Raw genomic sequence first — 23,005 nt, 5'->3', positions numbered from 1 at the left:
CTTCTCAGTGTCTGCGGGATGACAGGCTGGATGGCAGCGTTCTGCTGCGGTCCAGCCTGTCATCTCGATGTAGCAGAGCTGAAGCTGTCGTGGGAACCATGGTAAGGATGATGTTGCTTTATTATTTTTCTTTTATTGCAGGAGATCGTTGGCTTCAGCTGGAATGGGCGTGATGGTAAGTATGGTTTAATTTAGAACAATAAAGGATTGTGTCTTTATTTCAATTAAAGGACTTTATTCTGGGTGTTTGTGGGTTTTTTTTAACTTTGACTATGGGGTTAGTAATGGGGGTGTCTTATAGACGCCTCTCCATTACTAACCTGGGCTTGATGTCAGCTGGCATTATAAGCTGACATCAACCCCAGCCCTATTACCCCCTGCCACCGCACCAGGGCAGCGTGGAAGAGCGAGGCTAAGTGCCAGAATTGGCGCATCCTATGAATGCGCCATTTCTGGGGCGGCTGACGGCTGGTGTTTCTAGCCTGGGAGGGGGCCAATATTCATGGCTCCCTTCCTGGGCTATTAATATCAGCCCCCAGCTGTCTGCCTAGCCTTTGCTAGCTATTAAATTAGGGGGGACCCCACGTCATTTTTTTTGGGGGGTCCCCCATTTTAATAGCTAGTAAAGGCTATGTATTCAGCTGGGGGCTCATATTAGTAGCCTGGGAAGCTCCGTGGGTATTACCCCCTTCCCAGGCTTCAAACATCTGCCCCAGCTGTCTGCTTAACCTCCGCTAGAGCCTAAAATTAAGGGGAACCCCACGCCAATTTTTTTAATAATAAATCCTTTATTTTAATACTAAATGACAAGTACAGTAACCAACACTATCACTGTACTTCATATATATGTGACTGACATGTTTCTATCTATCTAATCTATGTGTGATTCTCTATTCCTTCTATTCTAAATTGTTGGGTACAGATGCTGAATTGCCGGCCGGCTTTTTTAAAGAGACGGTGCATGAAAACACTATTATTTTTTTTGATAAATCCTTTACGCTAAATGACAAGTACAGTAAGCAGCACTTTCACTGTACTTCGTATATATGTGGCTGACATGTTTATATCTATCTAATCTATGTGTGATGCTCTATTCTTTCTGTTCTAAATTGTCGGGTACCGGTGTATGCCGCTGCTGAATTGCCGGCTTTTCATGTTTCACTGTTGGCACTGTTCCCATCGATTTGGGCAATCACTGTAATGCCACAACCTCCATGGCTGTGGCATTACAGTGAGTGGCAGACAATCCCTGCATGATTACTGCTCTAAATAGCGCCAGACATGCAGGACACGCTTTTGGTGCACGAACAGTTATCGAACATAACCTCGAACAGCCGAATTTTTTGCAAATCGTTCGGGTTCGTCGAACAACTCGAACACCGCCCAAAACAGCTCGAATTTGAGATTGGCGAACAGTTGTAGTCGAACACCGCTCATCTCTACTCATTACATAAAACCCTGTGTTTTCTGGCAATTAATTCTTGTACTGAAGTCCAGAGTCTCTTTGAAGTATTATTGTTTGTGTTGCTGTTCACGTCTTTCCTTTTAATGACATGCGGCCAGGCATTAATGAAGGTGCACTTGAGAATTAGAAGTACTTTGAATTTCACAAGCGTTGCCATTATCAGCAATATATTAATGTGTGTGTATAAATCCCCTTGCATATGTACAGCACCCTGGAATTAATAGTACTGTAAAAATAAATAATAATACTAATAAAAATAATAATATTTCTGAAATCTCAACATATGATGATTTCAGGATTTCCTTAGTATCACACAAGTGATGGAATTATTATCAAGGCACCAGAAATTTACGTATCGGTGCAATACTAATGAGATCTTGAAAACATGATCTGTTGAAGCCCGTGAGGACTGGAGTTTGCGAAACTCTGATTTAGAGCAGTCTTGTTGCCTAGGAGACCAACTACTGCTCATAGTATGCAGAGGTGGCCGGTACCCTAGGTAATGAGTAAAAAACTATAACATTGAAAAAAAAAACCTCCGTTGTCATGATTTTTAAATGAAAATAAATTACGAAGTTGCTTTCTTTTAAATGCACTTTGCAATTTTACCCATTTCAGAAGTTGGGACAACCCTTTTAAAATAGCAAAAGCCATTGAACATGTTCAAAGCTGGATGTCCAATTACACTTTTGTGCACTATGTCTTGCAAAATGTTGTATTTGTAGCCCAATATACAGTTTTATTTCCAATGGCGTAAAATTTCTACAGCAAAAAATAAGTGTAAATGTATCTCTCAGGCAGGTTCTAATACCTATGATTCTCTGCGCTAGGACTGGATAAGGTTCATTCATTAGGTGCAAATGTTATATTCGTCTTCTAAACTCCTTTTTGTGCCACAATAACCTTTCATCTACTGGCATCTTTGTGCCCGCAGCACTTTTTTTTTTTTTTTTATCAAAATCACAAAATGTATTGTTCATGTGTGAAGTGTGCTACTCATTTGTGCATTTTTCTATATCCAGAGTCTTCTTGTGATTGTTTTCTAACCATTAGTTAAACGTAACCTCAACTAAAGGGGCATTCCACTTTAAAAAAAAAAATAGTCTCCAGCTGATTGCAGTCATGCTGATGTTGAAGTGAGCTCAATGATTGGCTGCAGCGGTAACAGGTGCATAAGTCATGATGTCACCGCTGCAGCTAAAATACAGAGACCAGATCAGCGGTGGAGAGTTCAACTCCGGAAGCGTGACTACTATCTGTCTTTGCTATTTACATGACTGCAGTCTTTTGGTGAATACTGTTTGAAAGTGGAAAGTTCCTTCAAATTGCCAAATTCTGGCTGACTACCACTACCAGGAAGGAGCTTAACATCTTACAGAAGAAGGTTTAATTATTGATTGATTGGTTGTCCCCTAAATCTTTTTAAGGAAGATATAAACTTTACACATAAACCTCAATTAAAGGGAATCTGGTTTTTTTTGTTTAATTTGAGAGCAGCATAATGTAGAGGCAGTGAGCCTGATTCTAGATTTGTGTCTCTTATTAGGCTGTGTGCTGTAGTTTCTGTTTCAATAATTTTTATTAAGGGGTTTTAACATTCTGGGGAAGGAGAAACAATCATCCAAATCCTCAAATAAACAACATTATATGGAATTTACATATATAATAAGGTTACAAACAATGAGACTTATTATTTTAAACAAAAACATAATACCTTACTTCAAAGTTAAGCCAAGCTATAATTATGAAAGGGAAAAAAGGAAGATAATATTAGGATGAGGACAATAAAGGACACGGAGAAGTTAGGAGGGATATGGGAAGGGAGAAAACAAAACTTGGAGTAAAGGGAGGAGGAGAGGGATATAGGGAAGGGTAAATAGGATAGGGAAGATAGCGGTAAGAAGGGCAAGAGAAATTAAAGGGGGAAACAGAAGAAGTTAGTTTTCTGAGATTATATTTCACACATAAAGAATCATAGTATAAAATTTACTATTGATAACAAGGATAGAAGATCAGATTATGTAATCATTTGATCATACTGGAAGAATTTCAGTGTAACGTTTGGGTAGCTACAGTAATTTCGCATGGGAAGAAAAGTGAGAATTCCATAGTGACCATTTAGATTGATATTTTAATATAGAGTTGTTTTTTAGGTTAAAAGCAAGTTCAAAGGTATTATGATGAGTGACCTTTTCCAAAATATCGTTTATGGTAAGTATGTCAACTGCTTTCCATTTAGCAGTGATAAGAAGTTTAGCTACTGAAAAAATATATATTGAAAGATGTTTGATATTTTGGGGGGAGAGTATCTATCTCTAAAGATAAAAGAGATAATTGTGGAGTCATGTGTAGTTTTTCCTTCCCCAAGATGTAGAGAAAGTCATAAATCTCTGTCCATAATATTTTTATTTTTGGACAGGTCCAAAAAATATGCATTATGTTGCATTTGCGCCTGCATTTTCTCCAACATAGGTCGGAATAGTCTGGGTAGGCTTCTTTGAGTTTCAGTCAAATGCCATCGGGAAATTATTGTGAAAAATTTTTCTTGAATATTTGCATTAATAAAAAATTTATATGTGTAATTTAGTGTATGTTGGCAGTCACTTTTGGAAAATTTCTTGTGAAGGTCAGCTTCCCATTTTAAGATTTGTTTAGATTTGGAGAATTCAAGGTCCGAGTTGAATAGGGAATATATATTTTTCGTATTCCATATTTTATCTAAAGAAGGTTGGTCTAATAACGTAATGATGGTCCGTGGTAAGGCCAAAGGTAGTGATATTTTATTTCTTATAAGTTTCCTTAGTTCTATCAAGTTGAAAATGTCCTTTTCTGGTAGACCGTAAACAGTTTTTAAAGTATAAAAGTTTAGTATTCTGTCTTTATTTGGGCCTGTAAGAATATGAGAATAGTCTTTAATTCCTAATTTAGTCCATTTCCCAGTTGGAAATTTTGGAATAATTAGACTGAAAGTATTTAAAGGAACTTTTTCAGGGGGATAGGGAAAAATTTTGTCTAGAGATAGTTTGTAAAGTCTTTTCCATTGTGTAATGGTGGATTTTAAAAGAGCATGAGATGGTAATGATAGATTTGGGATTAATAAATGGATTAGGGAAGATAAAGGGATATTTCTGTTTGAATATTCTTCTAAAGAGACCCAATTTTGTATGTTGTTTTTTAATAGCCATTTCTTGCTTTGTAATACGATATTAGTCTCGTAATACGCACAAATATTGGGTAAAGTTATACCTCCGTTCGCCTTACTTTTGAAGAGAAGATTTTTATTTACTCTTGGGGGTTTGTTATGCCAAATGTAATCTGCTAATTGCTTGTGTAATTTTTGAATCCAGTGGTGGGGTATAAGAAGAGGAATTGATCTAAAAATATATAGGAGTCTAGGAAGAATCATCATTTTGTATGTTATTATTCTTCCTAGCCAAGATGAGTCAGTTTTAGCGAAATTTCTTAGCGTGTTCTGAATTTCTTTAAATATTTCCGAAAGGTTTGTCTCGACTATATGACTCAAAGATTTCGTTATTCTTATACCTAAAAAAATGATTTTGGACTCCTCCCAAGAAAAAGGGAACTCGCCTATAATGATGTTTTTTAGATTCACATCCAAGTAAAAACTGAGGATTTTTGATTTTCTTTCATTTACGTTATAATAAGAAACAAATGAGAACTTTTCAGTTATTTTGGTTATTTCACGAAGAGAATGTAAAGGATCCGTAATGGTTATGAGGATGTCGTCAGCTAAAAGTCCTATCTTGTGCTGCCTCAATCACGAGGGGATTCCCTTGATGTTTTTATTAAGTCTGATTAGTTCTGCAAGGGTTTCTATTGATAGGGTAAATAGTAGCGGTGAAAGGGGGCAACCCTGACGAGTACCTATTGTTAAAGGAAATAAGTTAGAGTAGTGATTATTAACTATAGTTTTGGCGGAAGGATTTGAGTAGAGCGCTATGATAGAGTTTAACATGTTGCCTTCAAAGCCAAATTTTTTAAGTGTTAAAATCATGTAGTTCCAATTTATGCGATCAACCGCTTTTTCGGCATCTATTGATGATAAAATTGATGGGATTTTTTTCGTTTTCGATCATAGATAGTAGATTTATCACTCTTCTGGTGCTATCTGGGGCTTGTCTATTTTTAACGAAACCTACATGGTCAGAATGAATTAATTCTGGAATAATGTCTTTCATTCTATCTGCTATAATTTTTGCATATAATTTAACATCTACGTTAAGTAGGGAAATGGGACGGTAGTTTTGTGTTAATTCTAAGTTGCTATTTGGTTTGGGGATAACTGTAACATTTGCGAGTAAGGATTCCCTCGGAAAAGAGCCAGCACAGGAATTAAAATTAAAGAAGGAAAGTAAAGGTTTTGTTAAAAACTTATGGAATATTTTATAGTATTCATTGGGGTTTTCGTCTGGGCCTGGGGGTTTATTGTCTTTGAGTTTAGTAATAGCAGAGATTATCTCTTCTTTATTGAAGGGCTCATTTAAAGAATTAAGTTGTTCTGGATTTAATTTAGGTAGAGAGACCTCTTCTAGGAATTTGTTAATATCTTCTGTATTAGGTTGTAAATTGTTGGTGTCGTCCTTTAGATTATATAGATTGGAATAAAATTTCCCAAACTGATCTACAATAGTTTGGGGGGATGAAGAGTAACAGTCTGGGTCCTCTATTTTTGAGGATTTTATTCTTGTTTTGAAACGTTGATTTTTCACTCTGTTTGCGGTAAGTTTGGACATTTTATTATAAGAGAAATAAAAATTTTGCCGAGAAAATGTAATCATTTTATCGTAATCTTTTAAAAGAAGGGCTTTAAATTCTGATCTGAGTTTTAATAGATTAGTGTGTGTTTGGGTTGATGGGTTTTTTTGTTGATTTTTTTCATCTATGTTGATTTTTTTAGTAATTTCCTTTATTTGTTCTTTAGTCTTTGTTTTGTGAATAGAGTTTGTTTGTATCAAAATTCCGCGAATGACAGCCTTGTGGGCATTCCATAAAGAGTTAGGAGATATTTCGGGGGAATTATTTTCTTTAAAATAATTTTCCAAGGCAATTTCTATTTTCTTTTTATATAAAGGACAATTAAAGAAAAAAGAAAAAGGAGTTACCTTTCCATTCTTGGGGGGGGGGGGGGGGGGCGTTTTAATGACGACATCCCTAATTTGCATGTTATTGGAGCATGTTTGGACCATGTAATATGACCTATGGAGGCTTCTACAAATTTTTTAATTGATGATATGTCAGTGAGTATTAAATCAATCCGTAAGATTTATGGAAATTGGAAAAAAAGGAGAATTCTCTTGAGGAGGAGTTAAAACAACGAAATACATCATACAATTGTTCTTTTATTAACCAATTATTTAAGGAAGGCCTACTACACCTAGTGGAAGCTGTAGAGTCAAGTTGCTTGTTTGGGATGATATTAAAATCACCTAAAATGATGAGGATACCTTTCTGGATTTTATTTACCTTTTTCGTCAATTTATTGAGGAATATTATTTGTCCTACGTTAGGAGCATAAATGTTGACAATCGTATATGTTACAGATTCCAGTTCACATAATAAAATATGGAATCTTCCATTTGGATCTACTATTTCATCAATAAATTGGAAAGTAATGGTATCCCTTATTGCAGTAAGAACTCCAGCCTTTTTAACTGAAGATGAAGATCTAAAGGAATAAGGAAAAGATCTATGGCTAAATTTAGGAGGTTTTTTTTCTTTAAATGTCTGCCTTTGATTGTACAGCCGCCTTCCAAGCGGAATATCGCTTCAAGGGACTGTTAAGTGCCTTGACGTTCAAAGATAGAAATTTTAACGCCATTATAAACTAAAGAAAATTAAAATTGCAGCCAGTATGATCAGTTTTAAACAAGGTATCACCATGTCAACAATTGTATCTGTGTGTTTATAAAGCAGTATAGAGGGGAACGAAAAAACAGACATATCTAAATACAAAGGAAAAAAAAAAAGTTCAAGCTTTACTGTTTCTCAGAAAACTGAGAGGTGGGAGTGGAAGAAAAAAGATACAATATCTCACTCCTTCACCTAACTGGGGGGGGGGAGAAAAAAAAAGTTCAGCCGTGCTCTGCACAGAAGACCTGGAATTTTGCAGGTGTAAAAAGGATATGTGTTATACAAGATAAACAACTATTAGTTATAAATGTGAGAAGTCATGGACAAATTCGGGCTTTCCGAAGAAACGAAAGAAGAATCCTCAGTGAATATCTGGATAAAGTCAAGTGAAGTCTTCTTTCTCTCCCAGGAGATTATTGTTCTTTAAAAAGAGACGACCTTCCTCCTGGTTTATGACGATATGTGTTTTCCCGCCAAGAAAAATCAGTAATTTCAGAAGGAAGCCCCATTTATATGAGATGATATTTTGTCTTAGTGTTAAAGTTATCTCTCCCAGGGATTTTCTGAAGCCCAAAGTTTCTCTAGAGAAATCTGGGAAAACCCTGACTGTGTCATATGGTGGCGGAAAGGATTTGTGGTCTCTTAAATATTTGAGGAGCATTTCTTTGGTCTCAAAGAAGTGAAATTTCGTAATGGTATCTCTAGGTAAATCTTTGTGGATAGATTTCGATTTTTGAAGTCTGTGTGTACTATCCAGAACCAATTCAAGATTTGAGATAGCTGGGAAGATTTTTTTTTAGGATGTTTTTTATGTAGGAGGATTGTTCTGTAGGAGGGACTTGTTCTGGGATCCTTCTAAAATTAAGATTGCATCTCCTATTTCTATCCTCTTGTTCAATTATTTTGGTTTTAAGTATTTTAATGTCAGAGCTTAGGGCCGAATTTGAATCTTCTAACATGTCTCGTCTAGATGAGATATTATCAACTCTTTTTTTCTGTATTTTCGGCTTTTTGTTTTATTTCTGTTATTGAATTTTGAAATACTCTACCATCGTCCGATATGAGTGTTCGTTTTAGGATCTGGAAGCTCTACTTCCAGCTGATGCTCAACACAGGAGTATTTCTTGTGCTGGTAAATCATCAGTGATGGGGCTGGCTGACTGGCTTAATTTTTATGGTAATCCTTCAGTCTCTATCACAGCCAATAGACAGTAAAGGGGGCTGGCTTAGCTGTTTAAATAAGCCAGCACCTTTATTATAAACTGCATGAATCTATCTTCAGTAACCCTTAGTGGTGGCGGAAAGCAGATTTTTAACTCTACTCATGAAGGCAGGGCTGTGGAGTCGGAGTCGGTGTCCATTTTGGTGGAGTCAATAAAAAATGGACCAACTCCGACTCCTAAAATATATAATAAATTGGGTACAGTTGTTCAATGCAGTTTGCGGGGAATATTTTTTCATAAGAATTTGAGAAAGTTATGAAAGTCCTATAAATGTCTGTCCTATTCCTGATCTAAGGATCTAGACTTTTAGCTGAGATGAATCTGTGCTACAGTAGATTTATCACTTAAACATGAGCCGTGTATGAGGGAGTCGGAGTTGGAGTCGGTGTCATGGAAATTGAGGAGTTGGAGTCGGAGGTTTGGCTTACCGACTCCACAGCCCTGCATGAAGGGAAGTGGAGGAATTTGGAGCTATATATATCACAGCATCAGAACTGTCACTCATGTGAATAATAATCATTTCAACAATTGGATGTGTTTAAATAAAATGTTCCTGTGCCAAGATAATCATATAAATGTGCCCCTGCTGTGTACTGTGTAATGGCTGTGTCTGATCATACCACTGCTCCTGGGCAGGAGAGGACACAAACGAGTATACAGACATTACAGCATTACTGCAAATCTTTGAGGTAAAACATTTTTTAAAAACAGGCAGGGAAATGTTTTATGTCACAAAAAAATCAGCTGCGATCCCCGGCTGTAGTGTCTGTATACTCTTTTGCGTCCCCCCCTGCCCAGGAGATGTGGTATGATCAGACTATGTTCCTGCACGGTCAGACACAGCCATTACACAGTACACAGCAGGGGCACATTTATAAGATTATCTCAGCACAGGAACATTTTATGTAAACACATCCAATTGTGGAAGTTATTATTATTCTAAGATCTATTGATTCAAATCCATTTTAAAATGAACTTTCGTGGGGAAACCCCTTTAAAAGATAGATTTTTAAATTAGTTGGCACATCATTTTTTACCTAAAAATATGTTGTTCGTTTTTGAAGCTACACTTTTAGCTGCAATATCTTCCACATTGCTGGATTCATCCATCTACTAAGCTTTCCCTTTCTTGCTGCAAGCCAAAACTTCACCTTTTGAAGATGATATAATGATTATATTAGGGAATAGCAGTAACGTAGAGCTGCTTCCTCTACCAGCTGGTGTAATCTAATATTATCCCAATATGGCTGCTGGAAATGTTAACTTTATTACGGCCCTAAAGTGCCAGTTTTATAGTTTTTTAGCTTATAACAAAGTCTACGGGAGCAACAAAATGACAACAGTTCGAGTATTCTCTATGTACAAAGCTGTAAAAAATAGGGTGAACCCCTTTCTGCAATGAATGAGACAACAGAATTAATAGGATTTTTAAATAAAACTTTCCTTACCCAAAAAGTTTTGATATAAGTTAATTAAGCTGAAACATTACACTTCAAGGATGAATTATAATGTTTAAAAATTAGTGTTATTCCCAACTTATCTCTTATCAGGTTATCTCCTATCTATGTTATCACCTATCCAAAGTATAGGTGATAACTTGCTGATTGCTCGGCTTCCAGGATGAGGTTCAAAATTGCCCGTTGGGCTGTATTCACTAGTATATGGGTCTGTACTTGGGATTGGTGGATTCCCAATGTTGGGAGTTCCAGCAATCAGCAAGTTTCCTCTGGATAAGTAGTAACTTGGCAAGTGGAGCATAATCCTGTAAAGACAACCTGTCAGCTGGTATTTACATGTATACGTAGAGGGGAGGCTTTATAGGCGCTTATCCCCAGTAAAAATAATACCTTTTTTGTAGAGATCCGATGTGCCAGTCATGAGAAATCTTGTGTGGAAGCCATACACAGATCAGGCTGGACGGGAGACGGGGACTTATCAATGCATTTGGAATGAGCAATGCAAGTGCACTGACTCGCCCCAAAGCCCTTTCAGCCTGATCTGCGAATGGCTTCCATGCTAGATTTCTCATGACTGGCACATCGGATCTCTACAAAAAAAAAAGTTTTTAATGTGGGACTAAAGCCTGTATAACCTTACTATTACTTACATACGTAAAAACATGTTGAGAGGTTCCCTTTAAAGCACCACGCCAGTTTTTTGGTTTATTTTTATTTTACTGCTGGAGCGGTGCCATTAATTTAAGTTCCCTGCACCAAGTATCGTTCCTACCAGCCACCATTTTCATCTCTTATCGGCGCCACTTCGGTCGGTTTTTTGCAGGTTGTGACCTGCCGGATCACTCCAGTGTTTGCTGGGTGAGCCGGAAGTCACAATTCAATGTAAGCCTAGAAGAGCAAGAATGAGGCTCTCATAGACTTACATTGAGAGCTTGTGTCCGTTACCTGTGACTTCTGGTCACTTGGACTTTGCGGTCACAAGATGGCTTATTGGGACTGCAGCGGCATCGGGAAGAACTGAAGACAGTGGCTGGTGAGTATAAGAGTTAGGGAACTTAGATTAACGGCACCAGTACAGCGATGAAATAAAAAAAATAAAAAAAACAGAAGTGGTGCTTGCTTTAAAGGTTTTGGACTTGACAAGTTACTCAATAGTGCAAACTTACAGATTGTTAGGAGTCCCATGACTGGGGACACAGCTAACCCAAGAACTTAAACCATGTATAGACATCCAGAAAGACATGGCAGACAGCAGCGTGGAGTGAACATCCTCCTCTTACTTCTGCACCCCTGATATCTCCAGTATTAGATCAGTTACACAGGGTGGACAACAGTGAGTACCGACTCTTCTTACCTCAGTATCCCTGGGATCTCCGGTATTAGATCAGAAAGACAAGATGGACAGCAGTGTGAGCCGCCTTTTCTTGTCTCAGCACCCCTAATGTCTCCAGTATTAGATCAGGTAGACAGGGTGGACATCAATGTGAGGAGTCTCTTCTTACCTCAGCATGCTTGGTTTCTCCAGTATTAGAATAGATTAGATAGACATGGATGACAGCAGTGTGAGCAGCCTCTTCTAACCAAGAAAACCCTTTTAAGTTAGTACGGTAACTTACCACAAGCTAAATTTGAAGTCTTGTTGGTTCTTTTTAGAGATACAGCTATATTTCTATATTTTTCCAGTATGTCCTATGTTAAAGTTTGATTCTCCTCTAATTAAAAGGCTAACCCCATGTCCACACATGCCATGTTAGAGCATTTAGACATAATAAAGGGGATATAAGTCTCTAAGGGTTCCTGTCTGCTGTACCTAGCCTGTCCTTGTTTTATGTGGTTGACCAGACATGTGTATGACCTGCACATAAGATTCTACAAGCTAGATAAACCTGCCCCAGCTGATCACAAGGGGTTCCTGTAGACCAGGGGTGGGGAACCTCAGGCCCGCGGGCCATTTATTGCTCTCGATGACCTTTCGTCCGACCCCCGGGCGGATTCCCTGGGGCCACAGTGCTTGGGCCGGAAGCTATATTTTGACAGCCACCGGCCCATTAACTACTTCTTGCTTTGTGAGCATGCACACGCAATGTTCACTACTGAACGCTGTGCAATGAAAGATTACGTCCTGGTACCAGTGCTAGCGTGAGGACGTACTTCGTGGGCAGAATTATCACGCAATTTGTACGGCCCCTGAAGAATGGTATAAATCTCCAAATGGCCCTTGGCATAAAAAAGATTCCCCATCCCTGCTGTAGGCAGATAGTGAGGATGACTTTAGAGAAGAAGTTGTATATGTATTGATCTGTTGCAAAAACCTCAACTATGAGCAAAAGTGATTCTAATATTAGAAATGTCATGGAAATTGTAGACCATAAGGGAGACACATGACAAGTTCACCAGCTTTTTCAAACTGATCGTTGTTGTCAGCGACACATCTAGACTTGCTTACTCCACAGATCTTATTCCCGCAGATCATCTGTTTAGACAAATTGCAAATTCATGAAGATTACGACACTTCCTAACATTCTATAGAATTATTACAAAACCCCAAATTATTACAAAACTTAAAAAGGGTTTAGATAGTTCATCAAAACTCTGCAATACTGTCAGCAGTGTAAAAAAGACTACTCTGACTTCCATCTGGGTCCCCTTCCATCCTCTGTTTTCAGCACCTTTATGTACAGAACATACCGCTACGAACTCCTCCACTGGCTGCAAATCTCACAAATAATACAAGTGAAAATGTAAGGTCAGCTTATTACAGGGACCGATGTCTTCTCCTATTTGCCAAAATCACACAAAAAATATTACACTATTTGGCTAATGAAAGGTCTTAAAGGGGTTGTCTACTACTCTGACAACCCCTTCTGAATCCCTATGTTTCCCCCCGTAAAATAATGACACTTATGCTCAACTCCTGTGCTGGTGCCCTTCCAGTGGTGTTGACACTGGCTCTCCCAGGGATCGCGTGACATAACAATATAACAATCCCTGCAGCCAATCAGCGCTGGCTTCACTCTTATCTCTTGCCAACAGTGTTTCACAATCCAAGTGCAGGCTGCCCATGGCACTCCTGACACAAACTCAACAGCCTCATTTATGCCTATGAGATCCCCTGACTCAAGTGCAGAGACCCCAGTGACTTTTCCATCAATGTCGGAGCTGCTATACCCAGTGAGTCGTATGACATGGTTGTGTCACATGACTTTTGCAGCCAGTAAGCGGCCTCAGTCAATCTCTTCTCTGACGGAATATTTATGACCAGCAACCAATCAGTGGCCACTAATTGGCTGCTGTGGTCTAGTAGTGGATAACCCCTTTAAGTAGTTTTGCTAGTTGCCCTTTCTGTTTGCTATGCTACTATTGACAGCCTTTAGACTACAGCTCCAGCCGGCATAGGTGGCAGCTTTTATGAAGAGCCTATGGTGGCTCAGTGGTTAGCACTGTTGCTTTGCAACGCTGATTTCCTGGGTTCAAATCCCACCAAAGACAACATCTGCAAGGAGTTTGTATGTTCTCTCCGTGTTTGCGGGTTCTCTAGTTTCCGCCCACTCCCCAAAGCCCTACTGTTTGAGAATCTAGATTGTGAGCCCCAATGGGGACCGTGATGATGATGTCTGTAAAGCTCTGTGGAATTAATGGCGCTATATAAGTGAGCATAAAAGAAAATAATTGAAAGAAGAGCCCAAAACCCAATAACAAGTTCCATTTAGTATACATTTTTGTCTTCAGATTTCTGAATTTCATCTTGTTTTGTATCTTCCAGATTAAGATGCCACGTTGTAGAAGCCAACAAGCCGGCCACATTAGGAATTAAAGAAAACACAGTGAATAGGCCATTATTAACCAATGAAGATCTGCATTTTAAGGTGACGATGTCTGCTAAATGGGATTATGTACAAATAATTAAATTTTTACAAAGTAAGATATAATGAGATTATAGAATAGTGTCCAATAGTCAGATGGTCCGATTACCGAGGGTCGCAGCTAGCTAACCATTATGAAGCCTCAATCACAGAAGTATTCAGGTACATTCGTCATCATGTTTGCAGATCTAGAACCCCTACACCTTGTTACCCTGGACAGAGGTATAAAGTGGGATTGGTGGTAGGCTGGCCATACACATTAGATAGCAGCAGCAGGATGAAGGTAAGGGTCTGTTTACATGGACCGATCCACAGTCAATTAAATGCCTGTTCACACAGGCAAACCAAAGTAAGCAATGCGCACTGAGCGATCTATATTAGATCTACACTAGATCACCCAGTGCGCATAGACTTCCATTGTTCTCGGCAACACACAGGACAACGCACCGCCAAGAGCGATTATGGCACATGACCACTGCAGCCAGACAGTGGCCACTGATCGACTGCAGTCTTCACTCTTCCATCAGGGCTCGTATCCATTGTTGTGGACCGTTTGTCTGAAAAAAAAATCACGGCTTTGTCCATTTTTGATCAGAATTACTCATACACATATATTGGTCCGTGAAAATTCTGGACCGCACACCTTACAATCCATGTGCTGCCTGTGTTTAACACGTAATGGGATAAACCAAAAGAAAGATGGTGCTATAAAATATCTCACAAATACATCTACATTAAATATAAATTATCATAACAGATTTTGTTAAAAAAACAGAATAACTCAATGGAGGGCTAACAACAAACCTCCCATATACATAGTGTGCCCGCATATCTATCAGTACATTTCCTAGTGGTTAACATACAGTGAGGGAAATAAGTATTTGATCCCTTGCTGTTTTTGTAACTTTGCCCACTGACAAAGACATGAACAGTCTATAATTTTAAGGGTAGGTTAATTTTAACATTGAGAGATAGAATATCCCAAAAAAATCAAGAAAATCACATTGTATAAATCAGATAAATTTTTTTGCATTTTGCAGTGAGAAATAAGTATTTGATCCCACTGGCAACCAACACTTAATACTTGGTGGCAAAACCCTTGTTGGCAAGCACAGCAGTCAGACGTTTTTTGTAGTTGATGATGAGGTTTGCGCACATGTCGGGAGGAATTTTGGTCCACTCCTCTTTGCAGATCATCTCTAAATCATTAGGATTTTGAGGCTGTCGCTTGGCAACTCGGAGCTTCAACTCCCTCCCTAAGTTTTCTATGGGATTAAGGTCTGGAGACTGGCTAGGCCACTCCATGACCTTACTGTGCTTCTTTTTGAGCCACTCCTTTGTTGCTTTGGCTGTATCTTTTGGGTCATTGTCTTGCTGGAAGACCCAGCCACGACTCATTTTCAATGCTCTTACTAAGGGAAGGAGGTTGTTGGCCAAAATCTCACTATACATGACCCCATCCATCTTGCCTTCAGTACGGTGCAGTCGTCATGTCCCCTTTGCAGAAAAGTATCCCCAAAGTATAATGTTGAGTTAATGCCAAAGACCTAAATTTTTGTCTCATCTGACCACAGCACCTTCTCCCAATAATTCACAGAATCATCCAGGTGTTCATTGGCAAACTTCAGGTGGGCCGACACATGTGCCTTCTTGAGCAGGGGGACCTTGCGGGCACTGCAGGATTTTAAACCTTTAGGCGTAATGTGTTACCAATGGTTTTCTTGGTGGCTGTGGTCCCAGCTGCCTTGAGATCATTAACAAGTTCCCCCCGTGTAGTTTTAGGCTGATCTCACCTTCCTCATGATCAAGTATACCCCACGAGGTGAGATTTTGCATGGTGCCCCAGATCGATGTCGATTGACAGTCATTTTGTATTTCTTCCATTTTCTTACTATTGCACCAACAGTTGTCTCCTTCTTATCCAGCTTCTTACTTATGGTTTTGTAGCCCATTCCAGCTTTGTGCAGGTCTATGATCTTGTCCCTGACATCCTTAGAAAGCTCTTTGGTCTTGCCCATGTTGTAGAGTTTGACTGATTGAGTCTGTGGACAGGAGTCTTTTATACAGGTGACTATGTAAGACAGCTGTCTTTAATGCAGGTAACAAGTTGATTAGGAGCGTCTAACTGGTCTGTAGCAGCCAGAACTCATAATGGTTTGTAGGGGATCAAATACTTATTTCTCACTGCAAAATGCAAAAAAAATTATCTAATTTCTACAATGTAATTTTCTTGATTTTTTGGGGGGGAATATTCTATCAATGTTAAAATTAACGTACCCTTAAAATTATAGACTGTTCATGTCGTTGTCAGTGGGCAAACTTACAAAAACAGCAAGGGATCAAATACTTATTTCCCCCACTATATGTATCAAATAGAAGAGTATAGGATGCAAGCTTACATAGTAATGATGTGGAGCTCTGTTAAGTGTGTAGCCCTGCTCCTCAACGCACGTTTCACCCAGCTTCGTCAGGGGGTAGGAGAAGCTTTACAAAAAAAAGTATGTATTTTTTGCATATAAGAAAATTACTGTAGGTAAAAACAGACACACTAGCCAAACCATGTTTTTCATGTACGAGAAAGAAAACGCGTGTTAGAACTAAAACAGACCTTTCGGTAAAGAGGACATATCTGTTTTAGTTTGTATTTAAAGAAGACCTATTACCAGGTCAAAAGTTTCCAGTTTTAGTTCTTATCTTATTCCCGCAGCTCCCCTGAGTATTCAGTTTTTTGTATTTTTTATATTCGCCATACGCTTCCAGAGATATAAGCCTTTTTATTACATGCAAATTTTTATGATCTTTGCCAAGGGGGTTTGGCTTACAGGGTAATGATGCTGAGTAGCCTGAAACATGCCACAGAGGATCCTTTGAACCACGCCTCCTTGGTAAAGCCTATAAAAATTACCACTAAATAAAAAAGACTTTGGAATCTTATAACGGATTAAAAGAAAGAAATAAAACATGGGGAGCAGCGGGAATAAAATAAGAGCAAAAACTCCCCACTTTGTGCCTTGTGACAGATCCTCTTTAAATAGAAATCAATTAATCCTCATAAATTATACATACCCCTCCTTATTAATTGAAAACCTTCACCGACCACAGAGGAACCATATACGAAATATGAAATTGTGTCAGTAAAGTTTATTAAATATTGTACAAAAAAATAAGCAAAAACAATAATAAATGTAACAAAAAGAGATTAGACAATGGAAGAAAACTCATATATGTCACGGTATCTACATAATTGCGCAACAATAAAATATACTTAATAATCCACTCTATACATGGCAATGAGTACCGTATATCTATAATAGAAAAATCAATGTCCTACTTTTATATAGGCATATCATGGGTATAGCTTATGTGATAGTGCAGAATACCTAACATGATATGCTACATAGAATATTTCCCACTGTTTGAAGTATGTACATATGGCAAAAAATATATAACATATATTGTCCCTATAGTAGGGTTAGTAGGGTATAGTTCTATAAATTTATGGACATACAAGGCTGGGCATACATGGATGCTTCATAGCTGCATTTTCATTTATAAAGATATAATACAGCCCCAGCCCAGATGTCCATGTACTTTACTAGATACTGTTGTATAAATAAGTACAATAACAAGCCATATAGTGGACTTATAGTATAAATGGACTGTTTAGGAATTACCTTTAACCCTGATATATGTGGACCCCAAGAAGCACCTCGACGCACGTTTCACCGCGGGCTGCGGTTTAGTCAGGAGCTCTTTAAATACCCCATACTGGGGATTGTCCATATGTACTCTGATACTGGCCAATTAGTATTAACACTATGTATATTGGAATGATAACACCCACTTTATATTGAATAACCGGAATGGCACCAGCAGATTTCTGAAATAAATACATAAAAATGGTGAGTATTTTACTGAAATATGTCAGGAGACATGAGCGCTCCTTTTCTTACAGCACATGATCTTACTATATTATAGAATGGCTATTAATAATGAGCTATTAAAATACTGAATTCAAAAACTGACTTTCAGCGAATATTGGAATTCACTTGTTTCCTTAGCAAATTATTTCTAGAACCAACAATTGTCCTTTTTCAGGCTTCCATTCAGCCAGTGAAATCTGCTGCATTTTCTTTTCTTTTTCACCAGCGTGGCGGATATTTACTACATCATTATCATTAGTCTTGTACGATGCACGTAACAATATTGGATTTTCGGTTTTCTTCTCTTTGCAGATAAATCAGCTCCTAGAAACAAACCGAAGACTGGAAGAACAGATCGGATACTGCGTCTGGTACCAGCACCTGATAGCTTTCTTATTGTCCGTGTTAGTGGCCATGGCCTCCGCCATCATGTACTCTCTGAAGGACACCAGCAGATAACCCTTTCAACCCTGGACAATTTCTGATTTCTCTGCTAAATAAATATTTAATATGCTACTCCTGCAAGAGGTATCTTCTGCCAGAACCAAAGTTGCCTTTAGCGTTTGGCACATAGCAAAACTAAACCATGATGTAACTAATAGACTTACCAAGAATGCGGAGAGGGTGGGGAGCACGTATAATACATCTGTATCCAATTTCTGATATCTCAGGGTATATTCATGCATCTAGTCAAAACTAAAAGGGTGGTAGACCAAATCCAAGGATTGGCTTATGGTTTATTGATTTTTTTTTTTTTGGAGACATCAATTTTTGTAAAGCTCTCTGCCAAAACACTCGACAAGCTATTTGGTCCTGTCTTTCTGACAATTTCTAAATTCTATATTCTGTAGTTTATAACGAACAGTCCGCTAAGGCTGTGTTATGATCAGACCATGTCCCTGCACAGTCAGATACAGCCATTACACAATACACAGCCGGGGCACATTTATAAGATTATCTCAGCACAGGAACATTTTATTTATCTCATCCAGTTGTGGAACTTATTATTATTCCAAGATTTATTGATTAAAATGAACTTTGTTCATGGGAAAACCCCTTTAAGTTGGTGGCTGCTACCTCTGTACAGTGTGGTTTGTGTTTTTTGTGCTGGCCAACTGTAAAGCAAGCAGAAAATAAAGGATATGCTGGCACATATCACACAGCGAATGCCTATTGTCTTCCATTGGGTCATTCAGGGCCTTTGGCTTTGCGGATGATAAGCCAATCTCGTTTGCTGAGTGTGACATGAACACCACCTAAGTCTGTAATGGAAGGACAGTCATGTGAGTCATTGGAATTCCTCTTTTTTTGGAGGAATATTTTTGCTCCTGAGAGTTTTGGGTGTGTATGGTAATAATGGTACCTCCTAGACAGGTTGATCTACAGACACCGGTTTGGGCCCGGAGATGCCATCCACAAGGTTCTGAGCATCCTATAGATGTAATCAGACAGGTTGATCTACAGACACCGGGTTGGGCCCGGAGATGCCATCCACAAGGTTATGAGCATCCTATAGATGTAATCAGACAGGTTAATCTACAGACACGGGGTTGGGCCCGGAGATGCCATCCACAAGGTTCTGAGCATCCTATAGATGTAATCAGACAGGTTGATCTACAGACACCGGGTTGGGCCCGGAGATGCCATCCACAAGGTTATGAGCATCCTATAGATGTAATCAGACAGGTTGATCTACAGACACCGGGTTGGGCCCGGAGATGCCATCCACAAGGTTATGAGCATCCTATAGATGTAATCAGACAGGTTGATCTACAGACACCGGGTTGGGCCCGGAGATGCCATCCACAAGGTTATGAGCATCCTATAGATGTAATCAGACAGGTTGATCTACAGACACCGGGTTGGGCCCGGAGATGCCATCCACAAGGTTATGAGCATCCTATAGATGTAATTAGACAGGTTGATCTACAGACACTGGGTTGGGCCCGGAGATGCCATCCGCAAGGTTATGAGCATCCTATAGATGTAATCAGACAGGTTGATCTACAGACACCGAGTTGGGCCCGGAGATGCCATCCACAAGGTTCTGAGCATCCTATAGATGTAATTAGACAGGTTGATCTACAGACACCGGGTTGGGCCCGGAGATGCCATCCATAAGGTTCTGAGCATCCTATAGGTGTAGTCAGACAGGTTGATCTACAGACACCGGGTTAGGCCCGGAGATGCCATCCACAAGGTTATGAGCATCCTATAGATGTAATTAATACAGATAGCAAGGAGTGGTCCAGTTCTACTCCGGCTCTGCCCCCAGTGTCACTGTAAGGAGAACTGGAAACTGCATTAGCAGTAGAGCTCTGGGAACTGAGCCAACGTCAGGTCTTCAGGGCTGGTAGAGCACCAAGAGAGTGGGCAGAACTCACTTTGAGTTTTGTCCAGATTATTTACTTATGCTTTTTCAAAGGTTTTGAGGATTTTTCTAAGCAATGGTGTCAGCAGTTGGGGAGGACAGAGCTGCTCTTTAAGAGGTTTCTAAGAATAAGTGACATGTAGAATGCTTTCTTGGCTTTGGAATGGACACCTTTCGGGGAATTTTTTTTTTTAATTTAAATGCATGATTCTTTGACTGAAATACTTTTTTTGCAATGTAGTTGCATTTCAATTTGGCTTCATTTGACTTTTGCAGATTCTTTTTCTCAGTACTTAGCCAGCTGTAGAATGCCAAGCAAGCCCTCTCTGAAGATGGCTGGATCATTGGATCTGGCCAGCTTTAATGCCTCTACTCTCCTCCAGTGCTGTTCAGAATAGCCACTGCTCCAAACTCAGTCATTCAGGAGCTCACCGGCCCCCGGCAAGGAGGAAGTTGGGAGGCAGGGGAGCAGTGCGCTCCTGAAGGTTGATCATGAGAACAACCCTGTAATGCAGTGGGGAGGGTTATAGTTTTCTCTGATCATCGTATAGTCTATTTCTGAAATAATGCAGTGTGGGGTAAAGAGTGCACTACCCATAATGCACTTCAACACTGTGCAGCCACTTTTGGAGAATTCAGCTCTGAAGGCGACAGTATTATTATGAATACAGATCTGGACTATAAAACAAGCTGTTATGCAGTGTACTTTCAAAATCATTCACCTTTTTATGCAGGTAAGGCCGGCATCCTAAGTCCACAATTCACAGTCTGTGTGTGAACCCCAATGTACTGACTGGCCGTGGGTCTCTTGACCCAAACTCAAAAGTTTCATAGAAATTATATTAGAGTGCATTTGGATTAAGAGACCCATGACCAGTGTAGACATTGCAGTCTGCACACAGACCCTCAGTAGTCGACGTAGGAAGCCGACCTAAGTCTTTCTGTTAATTGTATATGAGTTTTCAAAAGTGAGCATAAAGGGAACCTGTGTTGTCTGCTAATGCTACTATCCTGCAGATATAGGGTTAATCTGCAGTTAAATAGTATTATAAAGGTGCCTGACTACTGTACTGAAATGCTGCACCGGGCAGAGAATAAACTTTATTCCTCCTGGGTGCCGCCAGCTTTCAGTCATTCAGACGTGACTATAGTCATTGCTCACCTCGCTATCAGCAGCAGCTGTTAGCCCGCCCCCCCCCATTTTGATTGACAGCTCGCTCAGCAGTGTATTAATGCAGACCCAGCTGTCAGTTAAAGTGGCAGAGCGGGCTTACAGCTGCTGCTCATAATTAGTGTTGAGCGAATTTGTTCGGGTTTGTGTTCGGGGTTCAGGCTTGTTCGCGCCAAAAAAACGGCTCCACACATGAACATCCCAGATGTTTCTGCGTGACAGCGTGGCAAATCAGGGATGTTCATGGGCGGTTCCGATTTTTTTGGCGCGAACAAGCCGCAACCACGAACCCGAATTTGAAATGCCGAACAAATTCGCTCAACACTACCCATAATGATGTGAGCAGTGAATGTAGCCGCGCTTGTATGACTGAAAGCCGGCGGCACCTAGTTGGAATAAAGTTAATTTTCTCCTTGGTGCGGCACTTACAGTACAGTAGCCCGCAGCTTTCTAACGTTATTAACCTGCACAATAACCCTATATCTGCAGGTTAATCACGTTATCCAACATGACAAGTTCCCGTTAAGTTTAAGATATAAAGATAATGAGTTATTAGTATCAAAGGAGCTTACATAACACTCTTGATTGGCACTAGTGCCATCACTGGGAACAGCAGAACAGTTGGGAAATCTAACAAAACGCCTTCATTATTGGAGACGTCAGATGACCGCACTAGAGGGATCCATGAGGTTGGACTTCCTATGGCTCCCCATAAAAATGTTTGGAGAGTTTTGCAGAGAGCTTTTTGGAGAGTTTTGCAGAGAGCTTTTTGGAGAGTTTTGCAGAGAGCTTTTTGGAGATTTTTTTTTAGATTGATTTTCCCTTTAAGATACCCGTTTATGCTGATTAGTAGAAGTGCATATTAAAACGTTTACGCTAGATGTGACGCATAATGTCAGACTGCAAGTATTATACAAGATAATGGCCGATTGCCACGTCTCGAAACTGAATTCCCCCATTACTTTGGCACATTTGTGATGTACTGAGTAGTGATCAATGTGAACTAGCCTTGCAGTATTGTTAGTGGCTCGCTTTATTGCTATGTAAGGAAAAGAGAGAAAAGCGAAACCTGTCTTATGTCTTCTTCAAAAACAAATATTACCAAAAATGCTTTGTACCTTCTATTCTGCAATGTTCTTAGTTACAGATTGCTAATTAATATTTATTAAAAAAAGTTACAAAATCCAGAATCATCAAACTGAATGCGCCAAAATTCTACCGCTGTTTGTGCCAAAAAAAAATCATTTTTATTATGTGATCTGGACTCTTTCTGCTCATTGTCCATCAAGGTGTCGGTGTTGGAAAAGACGAGGTGTAACATGAGAAAATGCGCCAACATTTCTGACACAAAGTAAGACCACTAATAGGCGGTGTAAACTGAGACTAGTCTGAAGATGCGCCACAAACGGCATTAACCGCTATAATAAATCTGGAGCATTTTAAGGCTGTCTATTGTAAGTTTGCGCCGTCTTATTTAGGCACTATTAATCAATATGATCGTTTTACTACTGTGAAAATGTATTTTTCTAAATGGTATGTGTTAATTCTACGGCATAAAAGGAAATGTATCACCAGATTTCACAATACGATCTGCGTCCATCATTAATTATATTTTTTAGACCTAATGAGACTGGTGTATTTACTTTTGCCAATTCATTAAT

The 23,005-nt window shown here is 39.3% G+C and overlaps 1 protein-coding gene across 1 annotated transcript in view; it reads left to right on the top strand.

The window, feature by feature from the left end:
• MOSPD2 (motile sperm domain containing 2) overlaps window positions 1-22,787 on the top strand; it is a 146,581-nt gene extending 123,794 nt beyond the window's left edge. The window contains exons 14-15 of the mRNA XM_073668080.1: window positions 13,780-13,882; window positions 18,115-22,787. Coding sequence (XP_073524181.1) covers window positions 13,780-13,882; window positions 18,115-18,261 — 250 coding nt within the window. The 3' untranslated portion in view covers window positions 18,262-22,787. The remainder of the gene's footprint in view (window positions 1-13,779; window positions 13,883-18,114) is intronic.
• The last annotated feature ends 218 nt before the right edge of the window (window positions 22,788-23,005 follow it).

The sequence above is a fragment of the Phyllobates terribilis genome, unplaced genomic scaffold (assembly GCF_046119375.1).
Source record: "Phyllobates terribilis strain yellow unplaced genomic scaffold, ASM4611937v1 Scaffold_2__4_contigs__length_985480577, whole genome shotgun sequence".
NCBI classification, from domain to species: Eukaryota; Metazoa; Chordata; class Amphibia; order Anura; family Dendrobatidae; genus Phyllobates; species Phyllobates terribilis.
Note: the sequence above shows the minus strand (reverse complement) of the source record. Positions and strands in the feature narration are given on the sequence as shown.